This window comes from Somniosus microcephalus, chromosome 2, assembly GCF_052327205.1.
Source record: "Somniosus microcephalus isolate GS21.2 chromosome 2, FLI_Smic_1.0, whole genome shotgun sequence".
NCBI classification, from domain to species: domain Eukaryota; kingdom Metazoa; phylum Chordata; class Chondrichthyes; order Squaliformes; family Somniosidae; genus Somniosus; species Somniosus microcephalus.
This window is the reverse complement of record NC_140988.1, coordinates 170,030,489-170,051,318: the sequence shown is the minus strand read 5'-3', so window position 1 is coordinate 170,051,318 and position 20,830 is coordinate 170,030,489. Positions and strand designations below refer to the sequence as shown.

Genomic DNA, 20,830 nt, shown 5'->3' with positions numbered 1-20,830 from the left:
TTAGTCCCACTGTTCACCAAGATCCCAGATAGAGTGCAAAAAATTTTAATGTAAAAATGAGCCATTAAAATTGTTGATCTGCTGTGATATTGCTCTCAGGCAAAATGAAATAAAATGAGCATTGCTTCCTTTAATAAACTTGTGATAATGTCAGGAGTAAGGAAGGTTGCACGTTATATCTACAATAATAACACAACACTCCAATCATAGCATTGGTAGCATTAACTTCTACAATTTAAGGCACACGTTGAAAATTTTAAACCTTTATGCAAAGAGTGTTTTAGCATAAATTGGCTAATACATTTAATCTGAATAATTAATTCCTGAGATTAAAGGGTTCCTGCGTTCCTGGTGTGGAGCTTTGCCCGCTGGGTATGTACATCAGGAATTTGGTGACAGAGATCAGCCGGCCACACACGAGTTGCTGTCCATTAATTTTAATGGATGCAAAATTCACCAGCAACAGCTGGCCTAAGCACCCAAATTACCGATATACACTCCCGGTGGTCAAAGTTCAGCTCCAGGAGTGGAAATTCATTAAATTAGCCCTTGGAAGCCAGCTGACTTGGAGACAAGAGCCTGAATTTTCCACATGTTTCCACCCAGATATCAGCACAATACAGGTGGAAGCAACTGAAATAGCGCAAAAGATTGCGGAATTTAAAATATAACTGAGTAAACTGAGCTACGGCAATAACCACTTCCCCTCGACTTTCCGCGGTCTTTTATGCTGGATCAAAAGTCCATTCGCCAGAGCAGTCCCCACCCACAAAACTGGCCACGCTCCCAGGTCAGCATGCAGAGCTTCAGCCAAATGCGCCCATTAGGGTGTGTTCATATTGCGCCCAGAATTTCTGGCGCCTGGGTACACAGGCACCCATGGTGACATTAATCCATCATTAGTGACCTGCAGCTGCAGTGACCAGCAGTCAACTGAAGCCTTACTCAGGTCTGATTCTCATTCTGATGTTACAATTACTTTAAAATAACAAAGTGGTGGAAATCCTCAGCAGGTCAGGCAGTATCTGTGGAGAGAGAAACAGAGTTAACGTTTCAGGTCGATGACCTTTCATCAGAACTGGAAAAAGTTAAAGATGTAACAGATTTTAAGCAAGTGCAGAGGCAGGGAAAAGGGGAGGGCAGGAAAGAACAAAAGGGAAGGTCTGTGATGGGATGGAAGGCAGGAGTGATTAAATGACAAAACGGATGATGGTGCAAGGTAAAAGGAGATGGTAATGGGACAGAGAAAGAAACAAAAGATGAGTCTAGAAGAGGTGTAAATGGGAATGGCAGAATCATCAACAGCTGCCATGTGAAAAAATAAGGGCAGAGGTTGTGGTCTGAAATTGTTGAACTCTATGTTGAGTCCAGAAGGCTGTAAAGTGCCTAATCGAAAGATGAGGTGCTGTTCCTCGAGCTTACGCTGAGCTTCATTGGAACAGTGGAGGAGGCCGAAGACAGAGAGGTCAGAGTGGGAGTGGAGCGGAGAATTAAAGTGACAAGCGACTGGAAGCTTGGGGTCACCCTTACGGACTGAACGGAGGTACACTGCAAAGCGGTCACCTAATCTGGGTTTGGTTTCCCCAATGTAGAGGAGACCACATCGTGAGCAGTGAGTACAGTATACTAAATTGCAAATACAAGAAGTAAATTGCTGTTTCACCTGGAAGGAGTGTTTGGGGCCCTGGACAGTGGGAAGGGAGAAGGTAAAAGGGCAGGTGTTGCGTCTCCTGCGTTTTCAGGGGAAGGTGCCGTGGGAAAGGGAGGGGTGTTGGGGGTGTTTGAGGAATGGACCAAGGGAGCGAGCCCTTTTGAATGCTGAAAGGGGAAGATGTGTTTGGTGGTGGGATCATGCTGGAGGTGGCGGAAATGGTAGAGGATGATCCGTTGAATGTGGAGGCTGGTGGGGTGAAAGGTGAGGACAAGGGGAACCCTATTGTGGTTCTGGGAGGAGGGGAAGGGGGCGAGAGTAGAAGTGCGTGAAATGGAACGGACACGGTTGAGGGCCATGTCAACCACGGTAGAGGGGAATCCTTGGTTGAGGAAAAAGGAAGACATATTGGAAGCACTCTTATGGAAGGTGGCGTCGTCAGAACAGATGCGACGGAGATGGAGAAAGTGACTGAGATGGAGAAACTGGGAGAATAGGATACAGTCCTTACAGGGAGTGGGGTGGGAGGAAGTGTATTCCAGGTAGCTGTGGAAGTCAGTGGGCTTATAGTGGATGTTTGCCAATAGCCTATCCCCAGATATGGTGACACAGAAGTCGAGGAAGGGAAGTGTTGAGTCGGAGATGGACCATGTGAAGGCGAGAGAAGGATGGAAATTGGAAGCAAAGTGAATTAAATTTTCTAGTTCAGGGCGAGAGTAGGAAATGGCACCGATACAGTCATCAATGTACCGGAAAAAGAGGTGAGGGAGGGGAACAGAGTAGGACTGGAACAAAGAATGTTCCACATATCCCACGAAAAGGCAGGCATAGCTTGGAAGGACCCATGCGGGTTCCCACACCTTTAATTTGGAGGAAGTGAGTGGAGTCAATGGAGAAGTTGTTTAATGTGAGAAGTTCAGCCATGCGGAAGAGGGCAGTGGTGGATGGGGACTGGTTGGGCATCTGTTCAAGGAAGAAGCGGAGCGCCCTCAGGCCATCCTGATGGGGGATGGAGGTGTAGAGGGATTGGATGTCGATAGTGAAAAGATGATGGTTGGGGCCAGGAAACTGAAAACTGTTAAAGTGGCGGAGGGCGTCGGAAGAGTCTGGACAAGGGGAGAAAAAAGTGTCAAGATAGGAAGAAATCAGTTCCGTGAGGCAAGACGGAAAGAACTCTATGTCATGCTGAGCTCGAAATTCAGTGAGGTGGGTGCATAAGGGGATGAAGCTCAGGTCTTTGCTAAGGACTAATCATTCGGGGTCAGAGAGGGGTAGGTCAGAGAGGATAGTGAAAACACGGCCCCACGGAACTAATTTCTTCCTATCCTGACGCTATTTTTTTCTCCCCTTGTCCAGACTCTTCCCACTTACATCCACGATTCCTCCGATGCCCTCCGCCACTTTAACATTTTTCTGCTCTCAGCCCTCCCAGAACCACGATAGGGTTCCCCTTGTCCTCACCTTTCACCCAACCAGCCTCCACATTTAACGGATCATCCTCTGCCATCTCAAGCGTGATCCTACCACCAAACACATCTTCCCCTCCCCTTTCAGCATTCCAAAGGGATCGCTCCCTCCACAACACCCTGGTCCATTCCTCAATCACTCCCAGCACCCCGTCCTCTTCCCATGACACCTTCCCTTGCAAGTGCAGGAGATGCAACACCTGCTCTTTTACCTCTTCCCTTTCCACTGTCCAAGGCCCCAAATACTCCTTCCAGGTGAAACAGCGATTTACTTATACTTCTTGCAATTTAGTACACTGTATTTGCTGCTCACGGTGCAGTCTTCTCTACATTGGGGAGGCCAAACGCAGATTGGGTGACCACTTTGCGGAACACCACCGTTCAGTCCACAAACATGACCCCGAGTTTCCGGTCGCCTGTCACTTTAATTCTCTGCTCCACTCCCACTCTGACCTCTCTGTCCTCGGCCTCCTCCACTGTTCCAACTGAACTCAACGAAAGCTTGAGGAACAGTACCTCATCTTTCGATTAGGCACTTTACAGCCTTCTGGAGTCAACATCAAGTTCAACAATTTCAGATCATAACCTCTGCCCCTACTTTTTCACATGGCAGCTGTTGACGATTCTCCATTCCCATTCACACCTCTTCTAGACTCATCTTTTGTTTCTTTACTTGTCCCATTACCATCTCCTTTTGCCTTGTACAATCATACCTTTTGTCATTTAAATCACTCCTGCCTTCCACCTTATTACAGATATTCCCTTTTAATCTTCCCCCCCTCCCCCCCTCTTCTGCACTTGCTTAAAATCTCTAACTTTTTCCAGTTCTGACGAATGGTCAGCGACCTGAAATATGGGCCCGTATTTTCCGATCGGAGGTTTCTTGCGTGCGGAGGCGTCTGATCTGGAAAAAAATCAATGGACTTACCCGAGGGCTCCCGAGGTGCATATACTTCCGCTCCTGGGCCTCTCCAAACTCTAAATTTGCAGGGCCCACGTATCCCAGAGGCGCATGCAGTTCGCAAGCGTTCCTGGGATCACGTGGGCCATGGGGAGCCAATAGGAGAAGGGAATCTCCCTTCATACACTTGACAGATAGACCTGTCAAATATATGAATGGATCACCCCAAAAACACAGTAAAACATTAAATAAATATTTTTTAAATCTCATTTTTAATATGCGTTGAAATCACAATAAATTAAGTATTTTTAAACAGAAATTTAATTTTTTGAAAAAAATAATTAAAGTTTTTTGACAGGGCTAAAAATAAACTTACCTTTTTTAGAAGTATTTTTAAATGATAAATGAGTGAAATTTTTTTTAATAACTTTTTTCAATTCTTATGCTGGTAAAAGCAGGCCTTACGCAGAGACCCTTCTCTAGGGCAGGCATCCGATCTGTCAAGTGCATTCTTGACAGATCAGAAATGCTGGTTTTCAGCACATGAGCTTCGCATGCCTGAAACCGGCATTTCCGATGTCCCTACGGGTGTGTACACAGCTCATACACACCAGTCGGCATCGGAATATATGGCCCATTAACTCTGTTTCTCTCTCCACAGATGCTGCCTGACCTGCTGAGTATTTCCAACATTTTCAGTTTTTAGTTCAGATTTCCAGCAGCTGCAGAATTTTGCTTTTGTGCTACAATTACTTTAAATTGTTTTAAATTCAGTTTAAATGAGCTCAAATTCAGTCAATTGATCTGCTCTTGGTACTGAAGAACTGTGACCAGCAATCAATTGAAAGCACTGATTGGCCTGTTTCTTCAGCTGCAGCAATTACTTGAACACTTTTTCAGTTTAATTGAGTAATATGAGGTCCCATTGGCCATGTTCCAGTCAATAATTGATTAATGTTCGATTAGGCTGCCCTATTTTGCCGATTCATGGTATTCGGGCTTATGCAAATGAGTATGCACAGACATCTGGGTGTAACTTCACCTCCGCAAAACCAGCGCCCTCTGGGCGCAGTTTCCCCGATTGCGCCCTAAGCTGAAACTCCAGGTCTGCATATTTAGAGAGAGTTAGGTCACATTGTAAACATGATTATACATTGTTGAGTTAAAATGTTATTTTATTTCACTAAGTGTTAAAAGTTACAAGCCTTTCAAATCTAGTTTTCATTGTGTAGATGTGCTGATTTGCCATACATATTTCATTTCTGATGCAGAATTCAAATTTTCAACAGTCATTTAAGAAAATTACTCTCTTTGCAGATGTATTGTTTCCTGGTGATATCATAGTCCAGATCCAATTATTTCCATTGGGAACTTACATCAATAAACTCAAGACACTGCTCGTAATGCTTTCCCTAATTGGAACCATTGCTCAAACTCATCCCTGTAGATTCACATCAATAGATTATCAAACTGTTTTCGGAGAACAACTTTTGGCTCAGAAATGATGTGAAGGAGACTTAAATTACATTAAAAAGTGTTCAGTATTTGCAAAAGTATAGAATGGATTATTATAAATACAGATTAATGGCCTGTTTGCGATATTAACTATATGGTAACTTGGTACTGAAACATTATTGATGAGCGACACTGGAGTCCTATCAGATATGGTATAAAAAGTTGGTGTACAATGAAATCTTAGTCTGGGCAGAGGGGAGGGCAATCAAGACCGGAAGTGCAGATTTAGAGTTAGCCCCACCATCAGGACACCCATGAAGTGAAGAAAAGAACTACATTTTGAAATTCTTCCTGTACATTAATAATCCTACATCAGGTCTACATACAATTGGATTTACCTGCAGCCTGTAAGTGTTCTATTTTTTTCTTGTCAATACATTGCTCTAGTGACATTTGGATAAAAATTTAGTTATGGGAATGGGTAAACTTTCAAGCACAGAAACTGTAATATGCTTTAAAATTACTTAAGAGAACAAATAAACCAATTACAGTATTAGGCTGGAAAAACTCATTCATTGTGTTATTATGGTGGGTTTACTTACCTTTTTATATAGAGTTTCTATTGCAGGATCCACTTCTTCATGGAGTGAGAAAATGGGAGGTCTGGTTTGGGCCTGTTTAATAGGGTTAGCCAAGGCTATAATTCTGCCATCGCTTCCAAACCATTTCTTGCCCTAGGATGGTGAAAGAGTGTTTTTACTGAAGCTGATAAGCAAAGGTTTTTCTAAAATGTAACTGATTTTTTTTTTTTTTTTTTAAAAAGGGACCATACCCTTTATGTTTGTTTGACATACCTCTTCATTTTTAAGTAGGCGATTTTCTAGGATGTTCTGGTTAGATTTGGAAACTTTTGGTCTTTCTCCAACATATATGCCTTCATCTTCGAGAAACCGTGGCTGCATGTTTTCAGGAACCTTCTCCGATGTGGACACTGAACATCAAGAATACAACTTTGATAAAGATAACCTGTTCATGGATAATCTGCTCATGGGGAGGCACGAAGAGCCAAAGATCCCAACTTTGTTGAATAGGGAATACTAAATATTCCAGGGTACTTGACGTTTCAAAAAGACAGGCAGAATGGAAAAGGAGGGGGAAGTAGCCCTGATAATAAAGGATAACATAAGGGCGGTAGTGAGAAAGGATCTTGGCTCAGAAGATCAGGAAGTAGAATCAGTATGGGTGGAGAGAAGAAATAACAAGGGCAAAAAACACTAGTGGGAGTAGTTTATAGGCCCCCAAACAGTAGCTAAATAGTTGGACAGAGTATTCATCAACAAATAATGGGAGCTTGTAACAAAGGTAATACAAAAATCATGGGGACTTTAATCTTTATATAGACTGGGCAAATCAAATTGGCAAAGGTAGTCTGGAGGACGAGTTCATGGAATGCATTCAAGATAATCTCCTACAACAATACATCATGGAACTAACCAGGGAACAGGTTATTTTAGATCTTGTATTGTATAATGAGACAGGGTTATTTAGTAATCTCATAGTAAAGGATCCTCTGGGGAAGAGTGATCATAATATGATAAAATTTTACGTTGAGTTTGAGTGTGAAATACTACAGTCGGAAACTAGTCTTAAACTTAAATAAAGCCAATTACATAGGTATGAGGGGCGAGTTAGCTAAGGTAGATTATGAAATTAGATTAAAAGGTATGATGGTAGATATGTAGAGGCAAACATTCAAAAAAATATTCCAAAATTCTCAACGAATATATATTCCATTGAGAAATAAAAACTCCACGGGAAATGTGATCCATCAGTGGCTAACTAAAGAAATTAAGGATAGTATTAGATTAAAAGAAGAGGCTTATAATGTTGCGAAGAATAGTAGTAAGCTTGAATGTGGGAGAGCTTTAGAAACAAGCGACGGATGACCAAAAAATTGATAAACAGGGAAAAAATAGAATGAGAGTAAACTAGCAAGAAATATAAAAACAGATTAAGAACATAAGAAATAGGAGCAGGAGCAGGCCATTTGGCCCCTTGAGCCTGCTCCACCATTTAATGACATCATGGCTGATCCGTTTTTGGCCTCAACTCCACTTTCCTGCCCGCTCCCCATAACCCTTGACTCACCTGTTGCTCAAAAATCTGTCTCTCAGCCTTGAAAATATTCAATGACTCAGCTTCCACAGCACTATGGGGTAAAGAATTCCAAAGATTCATGACCCTCAGAGAGGAAATTCTTCCTCATCTCCATCTTAAATGGGTGACCCCTTATTCTGAGACTATGCCCCCTCATTCTAGATTCCCCGACGAAGGGAAACATCCTCTCAGCATCTACCCTGTCCAACCCCGGAGTCTTAGATGTTTCAATAAGATCACCTCTCATTCTTCTAAACTCCAATGAGTATAGGCCCAACCTTTCCTCATAAGACAACCCTTTCATCCCAGGAATCAACCACGTGAACCTTCTCTGAACTGCCTCCAATGCAAGTAGATCCCTCCTTAAATAAAGGGACCAAAACTCTACGCAGTACTCTAGGTGTGGTCTCCCCAGCGCTATACAGTTGTAGCAAGACTTCTCTACTTTTATACTCTATCCCCCTTGAAATAAAGGCCAACATTCCATTTGCCTTCCCAATTAGTTGCTGCACCTGCATGTTAACTTTTTATGTTTCATGTACGAGGACACCCAAATCCCTCTGTACCGCCGCATTCTGTAGTCTTTCACCATTTAAATAATATTTTTCTTTTCTATTCTTCCTAACAACGTAGATAACTTCACATTTCCCACATTATACTCCATCTGCCAAATTCTTGCCCACTCACTTAACCGATCTATAACCTTTGCGGCGTTTTGGGCTCAATTTTCATTGGGCCGTTGAGGCGGGATTGGAGGCGTGTGGGGGGATAAAATCGCGAAATCGGGGGGCATGAACCCATCCCGCCCCCAACCCGCCTCCATGCGTTTCAAAGGAAGCGGGTACCCGACCTGTGCTGGGACCCGCCTCCCCGAGGTGGGAAGGGGATTAGTGCCAATTAACTGCCTGTTAACAGGTAGTTAACAGGCAGTTTTTAGCCTCATCCCTATTTTTATCCCTGAAGTGTGGGATTCCCGACGGCTCCAAACCACGCCAAGTTAGCGAGGCGGACCGTGCGCTGAAGGGTTCGAGATGTCCGGTGTTCAGGTGAGTGATGTGTGCATGAGTGCAGAGGTAAGTGTGTTTGGTATGTGTAAAGTGTTTAAATAAGTTTTACTTACCTTTACTGCCTTCCTTCCTTCAGGTCTCGGGAGTCCCTCATCTCACCGTCACAGAAAGCAGAATGGCCGCGAGCTGTCAAAAGTTGCAGCATTCAGCTTTCTGTTCTGGAGAGATCTCTAAATCAGCCCGAGAGGATGGAATTAACTTCATGTACAGATTGTCAGTGTCTGACAGCTTCAAAGAGCTGTCAAACGCTGACATTTCATCTGTCAAAAGCTCTTGACAGATGAAATGTCAAGCTGTGACATCACCTGTTGCCGGGTGGCCCTTAAGTTGCTGGGCGGGCTCAACAAAGTCAATCAAGTGAAAATCAAGTGAAAATCACGTGAAAAATCACATGGGTTGGCCACAACTCGATGGAGGCGGGACTACCACCCCAAAAGTTCTAGTCCCACCTCCTACACGCCTCCAGTATCAAAATCCAGCACTTTATGTCCTCCTCACAACTTGCTTTCCCACCCACCTTTGTATCGTCTGCAAATTTGGCTACAATACACTCACTTCCTTCATCCAAGTCATTAATATAGATTGCAAATAGTTGAGGCCCCAGCACTGATCCCTGTGGTACCCCACTAGTTACGGGTTGCCATCCTGAAAATGACCCATTTATCCCGACTCTCTGTTTTCTGTTAGTTAGCCAATCCTCTATCCAATCTAATACATTACCCCTAACACCATGAGCTCATATCTTATGCAGTAACCTTTTATGTGGCACCTTGTCGAATGCCTTTTGGAAATCCAAATACACTACATATACTGGTTCCCCTTTATCCACCCTGATTATTACCTCCTCAAAGATCTCCAATAGGTTTGTCAAACACGATTTCCCTTTCATAAAACCATGTTGACTCTCTTTGATTGTATTGTGATTTTCTAAATACCCTGCAACTACTTCCTTAACCATGGATTTGAGCATTTTGCCAATGACAGATGTTAGGCTAACTGGCCTATAGTTTCCTGCTTTCTGTCTCCCTCCTTTTTTGAATAAGGGTGTTACATTTGCGGTTTTCCAATCCGCAGGGACTTTTCCAGATTCAAGGGAATTTTGGAAGATTACAACCAATGCATCCACTAGCTCTGTAGCCACTTCTTTTAAGACCCTAGGATGCAGGCCATCTGGTCCAGGGGACTTGTCAGCCTTTAGACCCATAAGTTTGCCTAGCACTTTTTCTCTAGTGATAGTGATTTTTTTTTTTAAGTTTCTTCCTCCCTTTTGCCCCTTGATTTTCTACTATTACTGGGATGTTTTTAGTGTCCTCTACTGTAAAGACAGATACAAAATATTTGTTCAAATCCTCTGCCATTTCCTTGTTTCCCATTATTATATCCCCAGTCACGTCCTCCAAGGGGCCAACGTTTATTTTAGCTACTCTCTTCCTTTTTATATACTTGTAGAAGCTCTTACTCTCAGTTTTTATATTTCTAGTTTACTCTCATAAGCTATTGTAAAAGCTTCTACAAGTATGTAAAAAGGAAGAGAGTTGCAAAAGTAAGCATTGGTCCCTTAGAGGCTGGGACAGGTGAAATTATAATGGGGAATAAGGAAATGGCAGAGAATTTAAACAAATATTTTGTATCTGTCTTCACAGTAGAAGACACAAAAAGCATGCCAAAAATAGTGGGGAACCAAGGGGCTGATAAGAGTGAGGAACTTAAAGTAATTAATATCAGTAGAGAGAAAGCACTTGAGAAACTAATGGTATTAAAGGTCGACAAATCCCCAGGACCTGATTGCCTACATCCTAGAGTTCTAAAAGAGATGACTGCAGAGATCGTGGATGCATTGGTTGTGATCTTCCAAAATTCCCTAGATTCTAGATCAGTCTCAGCAGATTGGAAGGTAGCAAATGTAACCCTGCTATTCAAGAAAGGAGGGAGAGAGAAAACAGGGAACTATAGACCAGTCAGCCTGACATCAATTGTCAGGAAAATGCTGGAATCCATTATTAAGAAAGTGGTAACAGGGTACTTAGAAAATCACAATATGGTTAGGCAGAGTCAACATAGTTTTATGAAAAGGTAAATCGTGTTTAACAAATTTATTAGAGTTTTTTGAGGATGTAACTAGCAGGGTAGAAAAAGGGGAACCAGTGGATGTGGTATATTTGGATTTCCAAAAGGCATTTGAAAAGGTGTCACGAAAAAGGCTGCCATGCAAGATAAGGGCTCAGAGTGGTGGCTAATATATTAGCATGGATAGAGGATTGTTTATCGGACAGAAAAGAGAGTATGAATAAATGGGTAATTTTCTCGTTGGTAGGCTATAACTAGTGGGGTGCTGCAAGGATCAGTGCTTGGGACTCAGCTATTTACAATCTATATTAATGACTTAGATGAAGGGACCGAGTGTAATGTATCCAAGTTTGCTGATGACACAAAGCTAGGTGGAAAAGTAAGCTGTGAGGAAACATAGAAACATAGAAGATAGGAGCAGGAGTAGGCCATTCGGCCCCTCGAGCCTGCTCCGCCATTCAATGCGATCATGGCTGATCATCCAAATTCAGTACCCGGTCCCTGCTTTCTCCCCATACCCCTTGATCCCTTTAGCCTTAAGAAATATATCCAACTCCTTCTTGAATATATTTAATGTATTGGCCTCTACTGCCTTCTGTGGTAGAGAATTCCACAGGTTCACCACTCTCTGGGTGAAGAAATTCCTCCTCATTTCTGTCCTAAATGGCCTACCCCTTATCCTTAGACTGTGACCCCTGGTTCTGGACTCCCCGACCATCAGGAACATCCTTCCTGCATCTAGTCTGTCCAGTCCTGTCAGAATGTTATAAGTTTCAATGAGATCCCCTCTCATTCTTCTAAACTCCAGCAAGTACAAGCCCAATCTCTCCTCATATGTCATTCCTGCCATCCCAGGTATCAGCCTGGTGAATCTTCGCTGAACTCCTTCCATGGCAAGAACATCCTTCCTCAGATAAGGCAACCAAAACTGCACACAATACTCCAGATGTGGTCTCACCAAGGCCCTGTACAACTGCAACAAGACATCCTTGTTCCTGTACTCAAACCCTCTCGCTACGAAGGCCAATATACCATTTGCCTTCTTAACCGCCTGCTGCACCTGCATGCATACCTTCAGCGACTGGTGCACAAGGACACCCAGGTCTCGTTGCATTTCCCCTTCTCCCAATCTATTGCCATTCAGATAATAATCTGCCTTCCTGTTTTTGCCACCAAAGTGGATAACCTTGCATTTATCCACGTTATATTGCATCTGCCATGCTTTTGCCCAATCACCCAACTTGTCCAAATCATCCTGGAGTTTCTCAGCATCCTCCTCACAGCACACACGCCCACCCAGCTTTGTGTCGTCTGCAAATTTGGAGATTACATCTAGTTCCCTTGTCTAGATCATTAATATAGATTGTGAATAGCTGGGGTCCAAGGACCGATCCCTGCGGTACCCCACTAGTCACTGCTTGCCACTCAGAAAAAGACCCGTTTATTCCAACTTTTTGCTTTCTGTCTGCCAACCAGTTCTCTATCCAAGTCAATACCTTGCCCCCAATCCCATGTGCCTTAACTTTACATGCTAATCTCTTATGCGGGACCTTATCAAAAGCCTTCTGAAAGTCCAAATATACCACATCCACTGGTTCTCCCTTATCTATTTTACCAGTTACAGCCTCAAAAAATTCCAGTAGATTAGTCAAACACGATTTACCTTTTGTAAATCCATGTTGACTTTGTCCGATCCTGTCACTGTTTTCCAAGTGCTCTGCTATTACATCTTTTATAATGGACTCTAGCATTTTCCCCACTACCGATGTCAGGCTTACCGGTCTGTAATTCCCCGTTTTCTCTCTACCACCTTTTTTGAATAGTGGGGTAACATTAGCTACCCTCCAATCCATGGGTACTGTTCCAGAGTCCATCGAATGCTGGAAGATGATCAGCAAAGCATCAACTATTTCTAGGGCCACTTCCTTAAGTACCCTAGGATGTAGATTATCAGGCCCCAGGGATTTATCGGCCTTCAATCCCGTCAATTTCCCTAACATGAAGGGAAGACACAAGGAGACTGCAAAGGGATACAGACAAGTTAAGTGAGTGGGCAATAAGGTGGCAGATGGAGTATAATGTGGGGAAATGTGAGGTTATTCACTTTGGTAGGAAGAATAGAAAAACAGAATTTTTTTTAAATGGTGAGAAACTATTAAATGTTGGTGTTCAGAAAGATTTAGGCCTCCTTGTACAGGAAACACAGAGTGTTAGCATGCAGGTACAAGGGGGGAAATGGCATGTTGGCCTTTATTGCGAGGGGGTTGGAGTACAAGAGTAAGGAAGTCTTGCTACAATTGTACAGGGCTTTGGTGAGACCACACCTGGAGTACTGTGCACAGTTGTGGTCTCCTTACCTGAGAAAGGACATACATGCCTTAGGGGCGGTGCAAAGGTTCACTAGATTGATCCCTGGGATGAGAGGGTTCTCCTATGAGGAGAAATTGAATAGATTGGGCCTATACTCTGACATTTAGAAGAATGTGAGGTGAACTCATTGAAACAAACAAGATTCTGAGGGGGATTGACAGGGTAGATGCCGAGAGGTTGTTTTCCCTGGCTGGAGAGCCTAGAACTGGGGGCATAGTCTCAGGATAAGGGGTCGGCTATTTAAAACTGAGATGAGAAGGAATTTTTTCACTCACATGGTTGTGAATCTTTGGAATTCTCTACCCAAAAGGGCTTTGGATGCTGAGTCATTGAGTATATTCAAGGCTGAGATAAATAGATTTTTGGACTCTAGGGGAATATCAAGGGATATGGGGATCAGGCAGGAAAGTGGAGTTGAGGTCAAAGATCAGCCATGATCTTACTGAATGGCGGAGCAGGCTCAAGGGGCCGTATGGTCTATTCCTGCTCCTAATTCTTATGTTCTTATGTTCTAAACCTGCACAACTCCACGAGACTCATGTGGATTCATTCCACGCCAACATCACACAATCCCAACAAGTACTCAAACATTACCCAATTAAGCATCCAAGTTATAAGCATTATAGGCTTTTAGTCAATGCTCAGCAAATAATAAAACTGAAAATGATTTTAAGATTTTGTGTTAGCTTGAATATAACCAAAAGTATAAGAAAAGGCTCTTCTCAAAATTATTTTATTTTGAATAATCTTGCATTATAAACACTACCATTAATATCGATACTATATTAAAAATCGTAGTCTACATACACTTCCTGTCTGCACCATTTAGCTTCCTGTTGTCATGTTTTTGTCATTTTTGCAACAAATTTTTCTATTAATAATTTCGATGAGCACATTTATAATGGAAAATGTCTATGCAAACATCTAAACTCCTAGCTGACTCCATTTATCCAGACTACAGCTCAGATACAACTGTCTGGACCACACTGTGCAGTATTAGTGATGAACTTGCTAAAATAAACATGTGAGATTCATCTGTCTGACATTTTAACAAAGGCATGAGTTAATCTATATTTTAAACAGGTTAACTACTTCATTAAAATAGTGGACAGAGGAATTTCAGACAACTGTTAACACATTACTAACATCATAAAGTGCCATTTCAACCTCAACTATTATTTATTGATAAAATAAACCCTGGAATTTAACCAACCACTTCTTTCTACTGAATGCCTACCAATGCATGTCAGACACTATGCTTCAAAATAGGTTACCTGTCAGAATGCTGGGGGTAAAAAGGACTTTTTTATCTTTCTGTCGTTGACTATGGTAGCCTTCATAATCAGGAGCCTTTACTACAAGAAAATCACGAGCTGTCTGATCAATTATGAAGAGATAGTCATCCTCATCATCCTTGTTATCTTTTACAAGTGGTTGATCCTCTTCCTACAGTAACCAAAGAACAACATGGTTTTATTTTGTATTCCAAGAATGTTTATAAAAAAATATGTACACATTCCATAATACTGAAGTTCAAATATATTTCAGTTTTGCTTTACAGTTAGTACAAGGTGGCATGTTATTTTTCACTGCTTAGAATTCAATGTTCCCTTAAGCATTTGTTGCATTTCTCCTGCCAAAAAATACATCCATAGTCTCTTAATTTATATACAAAACTGCATGTAATAAACAGTTCTCAATTAAAGATAAAAAAGTCTCCTTTAAAACAACATTAGGACCTTTTCTGTAGTGATAAATGTTGAGAGGACTGTATGGTAGCAGCTGCCTCCTTTCAAAGAAAATACACTGAATTGCAGCTCTGAGTACTTTTACCCCAGCCCAAAAACTCAATATCATATAACCTTGAACTGAACAGTGTAAATTAAAAGAGAGAATTTCTATCTCCATTTTTTTTTGAATAAATGTCCTTCCTCTCTCTCTCTCTCTCTCTCTCTCTCTCTCCCCCTTTAGGTCCTCCTGTGCCACACTTGCAGCTGAAGAGTGTTGGCAGGCGACAACCACATTCCTCTGCCAACTGCAGTCTGAAACTGGCCAACTGGAGAACAGCCTGAAGTGCCTTTCCCTTGGATATGCATTCCTTCATTATAATAGTGTTGGCTTTCAATTCATTGAGATCATGGTGTGGGGAATGCAGGGGAGGGGGTACAAACCAATGTTCTAACACCCATAATTAATCATAAATAAATGCACTGCACGATGCAGCACTGAGCAAGTCATTCCAGAAAAGTCCCAAGGTGTCAAAGAAATTGTCAGACTGAATTTCAGCATCTTATTATCACCAAGTAACTCTTACTGGAAATGCACGTGTGAGGATATTGTGCTTTAGCTCATTATTTCCAACAGCCAGCTAATAGTTGTTATTTAAGCTCACATGAAGAGTGTCCGTTTGGGCGTGTTACCAAAGGGCTGTCAATGAAATTGTACTCGTGATGAGCCACCGCCTTCAGTAAGGAGAGATAAAGGGAGAAAATAGCAAGTGGGGTAGGGGAGAAGGTAACAAAGAAGCAAGAGAAACCCCAAAAGCTTTAAACTAAGAAGTATCTCTCTCTCTCTACTGAGTAATTTATGAAACTGATTAATGAAAGTTCCCAAGTCTTTGATAATCTTCAAAGTGTTGAGACCACACACTTGCAGCATTTAGTTTCTTGTTTACATAACATGGGATAAACAAAATGTTCTGAACAGACATTCAATAGAATTGCAAATAATATTTTTAAATGTTTAATTTCTTTATAAAATATATACTTCCTGTTTGTGGACTATTTAATTACTGAGCCAGTTACTTGATAATGGCCTCTATGTGGGAGAAACTAAACAAAAACAAGATTAAAAATACGTTTAATCAAAACTAAAACAAAAAAACATAGGCTTTCCCTGGGCCATACTTTCTTCTCAGGGTGGATAGGCATGAGGTAATTTTGTTACTTAGTGCTGGTGACGAGGAGCCCGGTTTGCTAACGGCGCATATTGGAAATTTGGGCACATAGTTTTCTGTTAAGTCAGTTAAGCGGTTATAAAATCGTGTTCAAAATTTTCTGCCAGTTACCCCTTCAATGTCAGCTCTTGCTTCCTTCAGAGTAAACTTCAAAATAAAATGTCAAGAACATATGGGAAAACAACAGGACCATACATGCTCACACATTACCATCTGCACCACAAGGACTGCTTTGGTACAAGTTTCCTGGTTTCAGAACTGTCGTTATTCTAAAGGAATCTGGCTATGCAGCAATATCTACAGAATACTGTATTAGGACCATGCTGTATTCTGTTGTTACTGCACTTAATTTGAATTATTATATTGCTTCCTAAAATTTGATTTGAGCAATTTTACATCCAAGCTATAATGTATCTCTGCATCAGTAAAAAGCCAAAAACACACTGCATTGATACAAAAAAAATGTGCTGCATTACTGACTTATAAGTTATGTGTACAGAACTATCTTTGCTTTCTGTGCTATCATGATTTGGATGTTGATTCGCATTGTCATAGTATCCATTGTTCTTCAATATTCATCTGGGAAAGCAGTTTTCACCTTGCATTAGTCTCCTGATTAAAGCACCATGTGATCCTAAAATGCTACTCATTGCACATTATAAGCTAGTTTAATATTTAAAATAAGTTACCACATAGAATATCTATTAAAAGCAACAATTTTATTATGATTTGATTTATTAGTTTTTTTCCCTCTTCCATTTTTTCCCCACCCCTGTCCTGAAGGCATTAACTCTCTTGCTGGGGTACAGTTCCACTGGCAATGATTGCCCTCCGGTGCCTCACCCGAGTAACCACTCTGCATGCGTAGGCCTTGATAGTGATCACTATTCAACTGCTCAGGATATCATAGCTGAGCCGATTCCTGTCCTCACAACATCCACAAATGTACGCACTTCCAGCAAGACTTATCTAGATAGTGATCTGGAGCAGCAGCCCTGGCAGATTTGGTGTACCCCCACCAATGTTCCAATTGAGGGCAGCTAACAAAAAAACAGATTGGAACCTTCCTAATTTCTATTTTCCAACTTCTTCCCCTCTTTTCAAGTTGTCTTGAAAAAGGAGGGGAAGAAGTAAATCTAATTAAAATGTGTAAAGTGTCGGCATATTTCATTTCCCGACATATTTTAGCTGATTTGATGATGTACTTGATGCAAAGGAAATTTAACAGCAAACGTTGGAAACAAAATAAAAGGTACAGTATTCCTATAAAGACACAAGTAGGAAAAGAATTATCCTGATACAAACATACATGTGGACAGCAGAAGCAATGGACAATTTATAATTCCCTTCAGACGTTAATGTGCTATACCTTCTCCTGTTCCTCTTCATCCACTTCTCTGCTGACTGCGGACTCTTCCCCACCCCTTCCATCCTCCTCCTCCTCTTCCTGCTTGATCTTTTGAAGTGTTTCAGGTTGTTTCTCCTTTTTCGACTCTTCTTCTGTCTCTTCAGGTTCAGGGTCAAAATTGAAGGTAAAGAAATTGTATGCCTCTTCAGCGGAAGGAAGCCCATCCTATAAATGCAAATATTAGTTTAAAAAAAATTAATCACTGCTATGCTGCTGGGTCGACTTGTTTCTCAGCAAGAAAAACAACTGGTGGTGATGTTGACAGATTCTCGATAACTATACCATGAGAACTCATAGCTTTGTGAAATTTGCATTGGTTATTTATTTTGCAAAAATAGATTAAATGCAAAATTATACAAATCAGGTATAACTGGCATCTGTACTTCTCCCTGTACCTCAAAAACCATAAACCCTGCCATTATGATTTGTATTGCATCATCATTTCCAATACCAATTGGAAACCATTGTTTGGTTATACCACCAGTATAAATTGTCCACAAGTTCAGTTCCACTTTACAAATTTTTTTATGATGTTTGATAAAGTTAACTGGAATACAGTCTCAAAGTGGTATCACAGCACTATCTGATAGTGGCTCAGTTGGTAGTACTCTCGCCTCTGAGTCAGAGGGTTGTGGGTTCAGAGCCCCACTCCAGAGAATTAAGCAGAATCCAGGCTGTACTGAGGGAGTGCTACACTGTCAGAGGTGCCATCTTTTGGATGAGATGTTAAACCGAGGCCCTGTCTGCTCTCTCAGGTGGACGTAAAAGATCCAATGGCACTATTGCAAAGAAGAGCAGGGGGGTTATCCCCGTTGTCCTAGCCAATATTTATCCCTGAATCAACATCATTAAAAATGGATCATCTGGTCATTATCACATTGCTGTTTGTGGGAGCTTGCTGTGCACAAATTGGATGTAGTGTTTCCTACATTACCACAGTGACTACACTTCAAAAAAAAAAGTACTTCATAGGCTGTAAAACGCTTTGGGACATCCAGTGGTCATGAAAGGCACTATAGAAATGCAAGTCTTTCTTTCTTTATACAAATGTCAGCTGTCTGAAAATAAATCAAATCTTACTACCAATTATTAGTGCCACAGTAATGGATAGCATAAGCTTCCATTCCCTTATCTAAATACACATTGGCTGAAATGTTGATGTTTAGATCCGCTGGGAGTTGGGGGTGGGGGCGGGTGCACGTTGTGGAGTCACAGGCAGGTTCCTTAGAAGTCAGCCTGATTTACAAGCTGGCTTCCAGTCGGGCGAGGAAAGCTGGACAAGAGGCCGCAGCCCCAGGCAGGTGCGAGCCCTGAGCCCGGGGGGTATGATCACTGACCAAGGAAGGGTCTGATCCCGGGGCGGGGGGCAAGCTTGGGGGGCCAGGAGGAAACTCCCAGAGGCTGTCCTCGCCATGCTGCAGCTGCCGGGAGTCCCGTGGCCCAAGATCCCAGCTAGTCACAGTTAAGCAGCAGGTTAAATCAGAGGCTTCCAGCCTCATTATAATATACTAGCTGGAGTGCCCGGCGGGTGCCGAGGGTTTTTTGAGGGCATGTTGTTATGAAAAGTAGAAATAATTTTATATATATATATATATATTATAAATGAATGAGTTTGTCTGTCTGTCTGTCTGTGTGGGAAGGAGAGAGAGAGAGGGGGGAAGGAGAGAGAGAGAGAGGGAAGGAGAGAGAGAGAGGGAAGGAGAGAGAGAGGGAGAGGGAAGGAGAGAGGGAAGGAGAGAGAGAGAGGGAAGGAGGAGAGAGAGAGGGGGAAAGAGAGAGGGAAGGAGAGAGAGAGGGAAGGAGAGAGAGAGAGGAAGGAGAGAGAGGGGGAAGGAGAGAGAGGGGGAAGGAGAGAGAGAGGGAAGGAGAGAGAGAGGGAAGGAGAGAGAGAGGGAAGGAGAGAGAGAGGGAAGGAGAGAGAGGGAAGGAGAGAGAGAGGGAAGGAGAGAGGGAAGGAGAGACAGAGAGGGAAGGAGAGAGAGAGAGAGAGAGAGAGAGGGGGAAGGAGAGAGAGAGAGAGAGGGAAGGAGGGAGAGAGGGAGAGAGAGAGAGAGAGAGAGAGCGGGAAGGAGAGAGAGAGAGAGGGAAGGAGAGAGGGAAGGAGCGAGAGAGAGGGAAGGAGAGAGAGAGAGAGAGAGAGAGAGAGGGAAGGAGGGAGAGAGAGAGAGAGAGAAAGAGGGAAGGAGAGAGAGAGAGGGAAGGAGAGAGAGAGAGAGGGAAGGAGAGAGGGAAGGGGAGAGAGAGAGAGAGAGAGGGAAGGAGAGAGAGAGAGAGAGAGGGAAGGAGAGAGGGAAGGAGAGAGAGAGAGAGGGAAGGAGAGAGAGAGGGAAGGAGATAGAGAAGAGAGGAAGACACCCCGGGGAAGGGGCTGGACTCAGAGCCCGGTGGGTGAAGAAGGGCGGCCGCCATTTTGTGAGGTCGGCGGGAAGTTTGAATTGCGGCGGCCGAAGGAAGAAGGCGAGCTCTCCCTTCCTCTCCCACCCGTTCACTCTTCCCTCCCTCACCCTCTCTCTCTCCCTCCCCCTCTCTCCCTGCCGCTCTCTCTCCCCCCCTCTCTCCCTGCCGCTATCTCTCCCCCCCTCCCTGCCCCTCTCTCTCCCTGCCCTCTCTCTCCCTGCCCCTCTCTCTCTCTCCCTCTCTCTCTCCCCCCTCTCTCCTGCCTGCCCCTCTCGCTCTCTCTCTCTCCCTCCCTCCCCGCTCTCTCTCTCTCCCCCTCCCTCCCCGTTCTCTCTCCCTCCCTCCCTCTCCCCTCCCTCTCCTCTCCCTCCCTCTCACCTCGGTACCAGAACGGAGTATATCCGACACGGGGAGGCCGGGTGCCCATCGCTCAGAAGCAAGCCCAGGGTTCCTGTTTAACCAGGCGGGCCTTTGGACCCGGTTGGCGGGCGGGCAGTGGAAGGCCTTTCGCCCCGGACTCCCGTGTCCGATTTAGGTCGGGGACAGCTCGTTGGAAACCCCTAGTTTTCCCGGTCCCGCACTAACGGCAAAGAGAGAGGGGGAAGGAGAGAGAGAGAGAGAGGGAAGAGGAGAGAGAGAGAGAGAGAGGGAAGAGGAGAGAGAGAGAGAGAGAGAGAGAGGGGGGGGGAAGGACTTAGAGGCAGGCCGCGGTGACCGTGCGTGGCCTAGCGCTTCAGGCCCGGCCGGGCTCTCGGGCCGCGACTCACCTCAGCTGAGCTCCCGCTTCGGGAGAGAGAGAGGGGAAGGAGAGAGAGAGAGATTGGGGGGGGGGGGAAAGAGAGGAGAGAGAGAGAGAAATTCCTGAATCAATACTCATGAATCAACAATTTCCTCACCTCCATTACCATTTTTTTTAGCTTCAGGCCCGGCCGGTC

At 43.4% G+C, this 20,830-nt stretch overlaps 1 protein-coding gene across 6 annotated transcripts in view; it reads right to left on the bottom strand.

Annotated features, from left to right (window-relative positions):
• cc2d2a (coiled-coil and C2 domain containing 2A) overlaps positions 1–20,830 on the bottom strand; it is a 317,140-nt gene that overhangs the window by 242,190 nt on the left and 54,120 nt on the right. For all 6 annotated transcript variants that reach the window (XM_085966208.1, XM_085966216.1, XM_085966224.1 and 3 more), the window contains 4 exons: positions 17,460–17,663; positions 14,409–14,580; positions 6,328–6,464; positions 6,076–6,207 (listed from right to left, as the gene is read on the bottom strand). In XM_085966208.1, the coding sequence (XP_085822334.1) occupies positions 6,076–6,207; positions 6,328–6,464; positions 14,409–14,580; positions 17,460–17,663 (645 nt within the window). The remainder of the gene's footprint in view (positions 1–6,075; positions 6,208–6,327; positions 6,465–14,408; positions 14,581–17,459; positions 17,664–20,830) is intronic.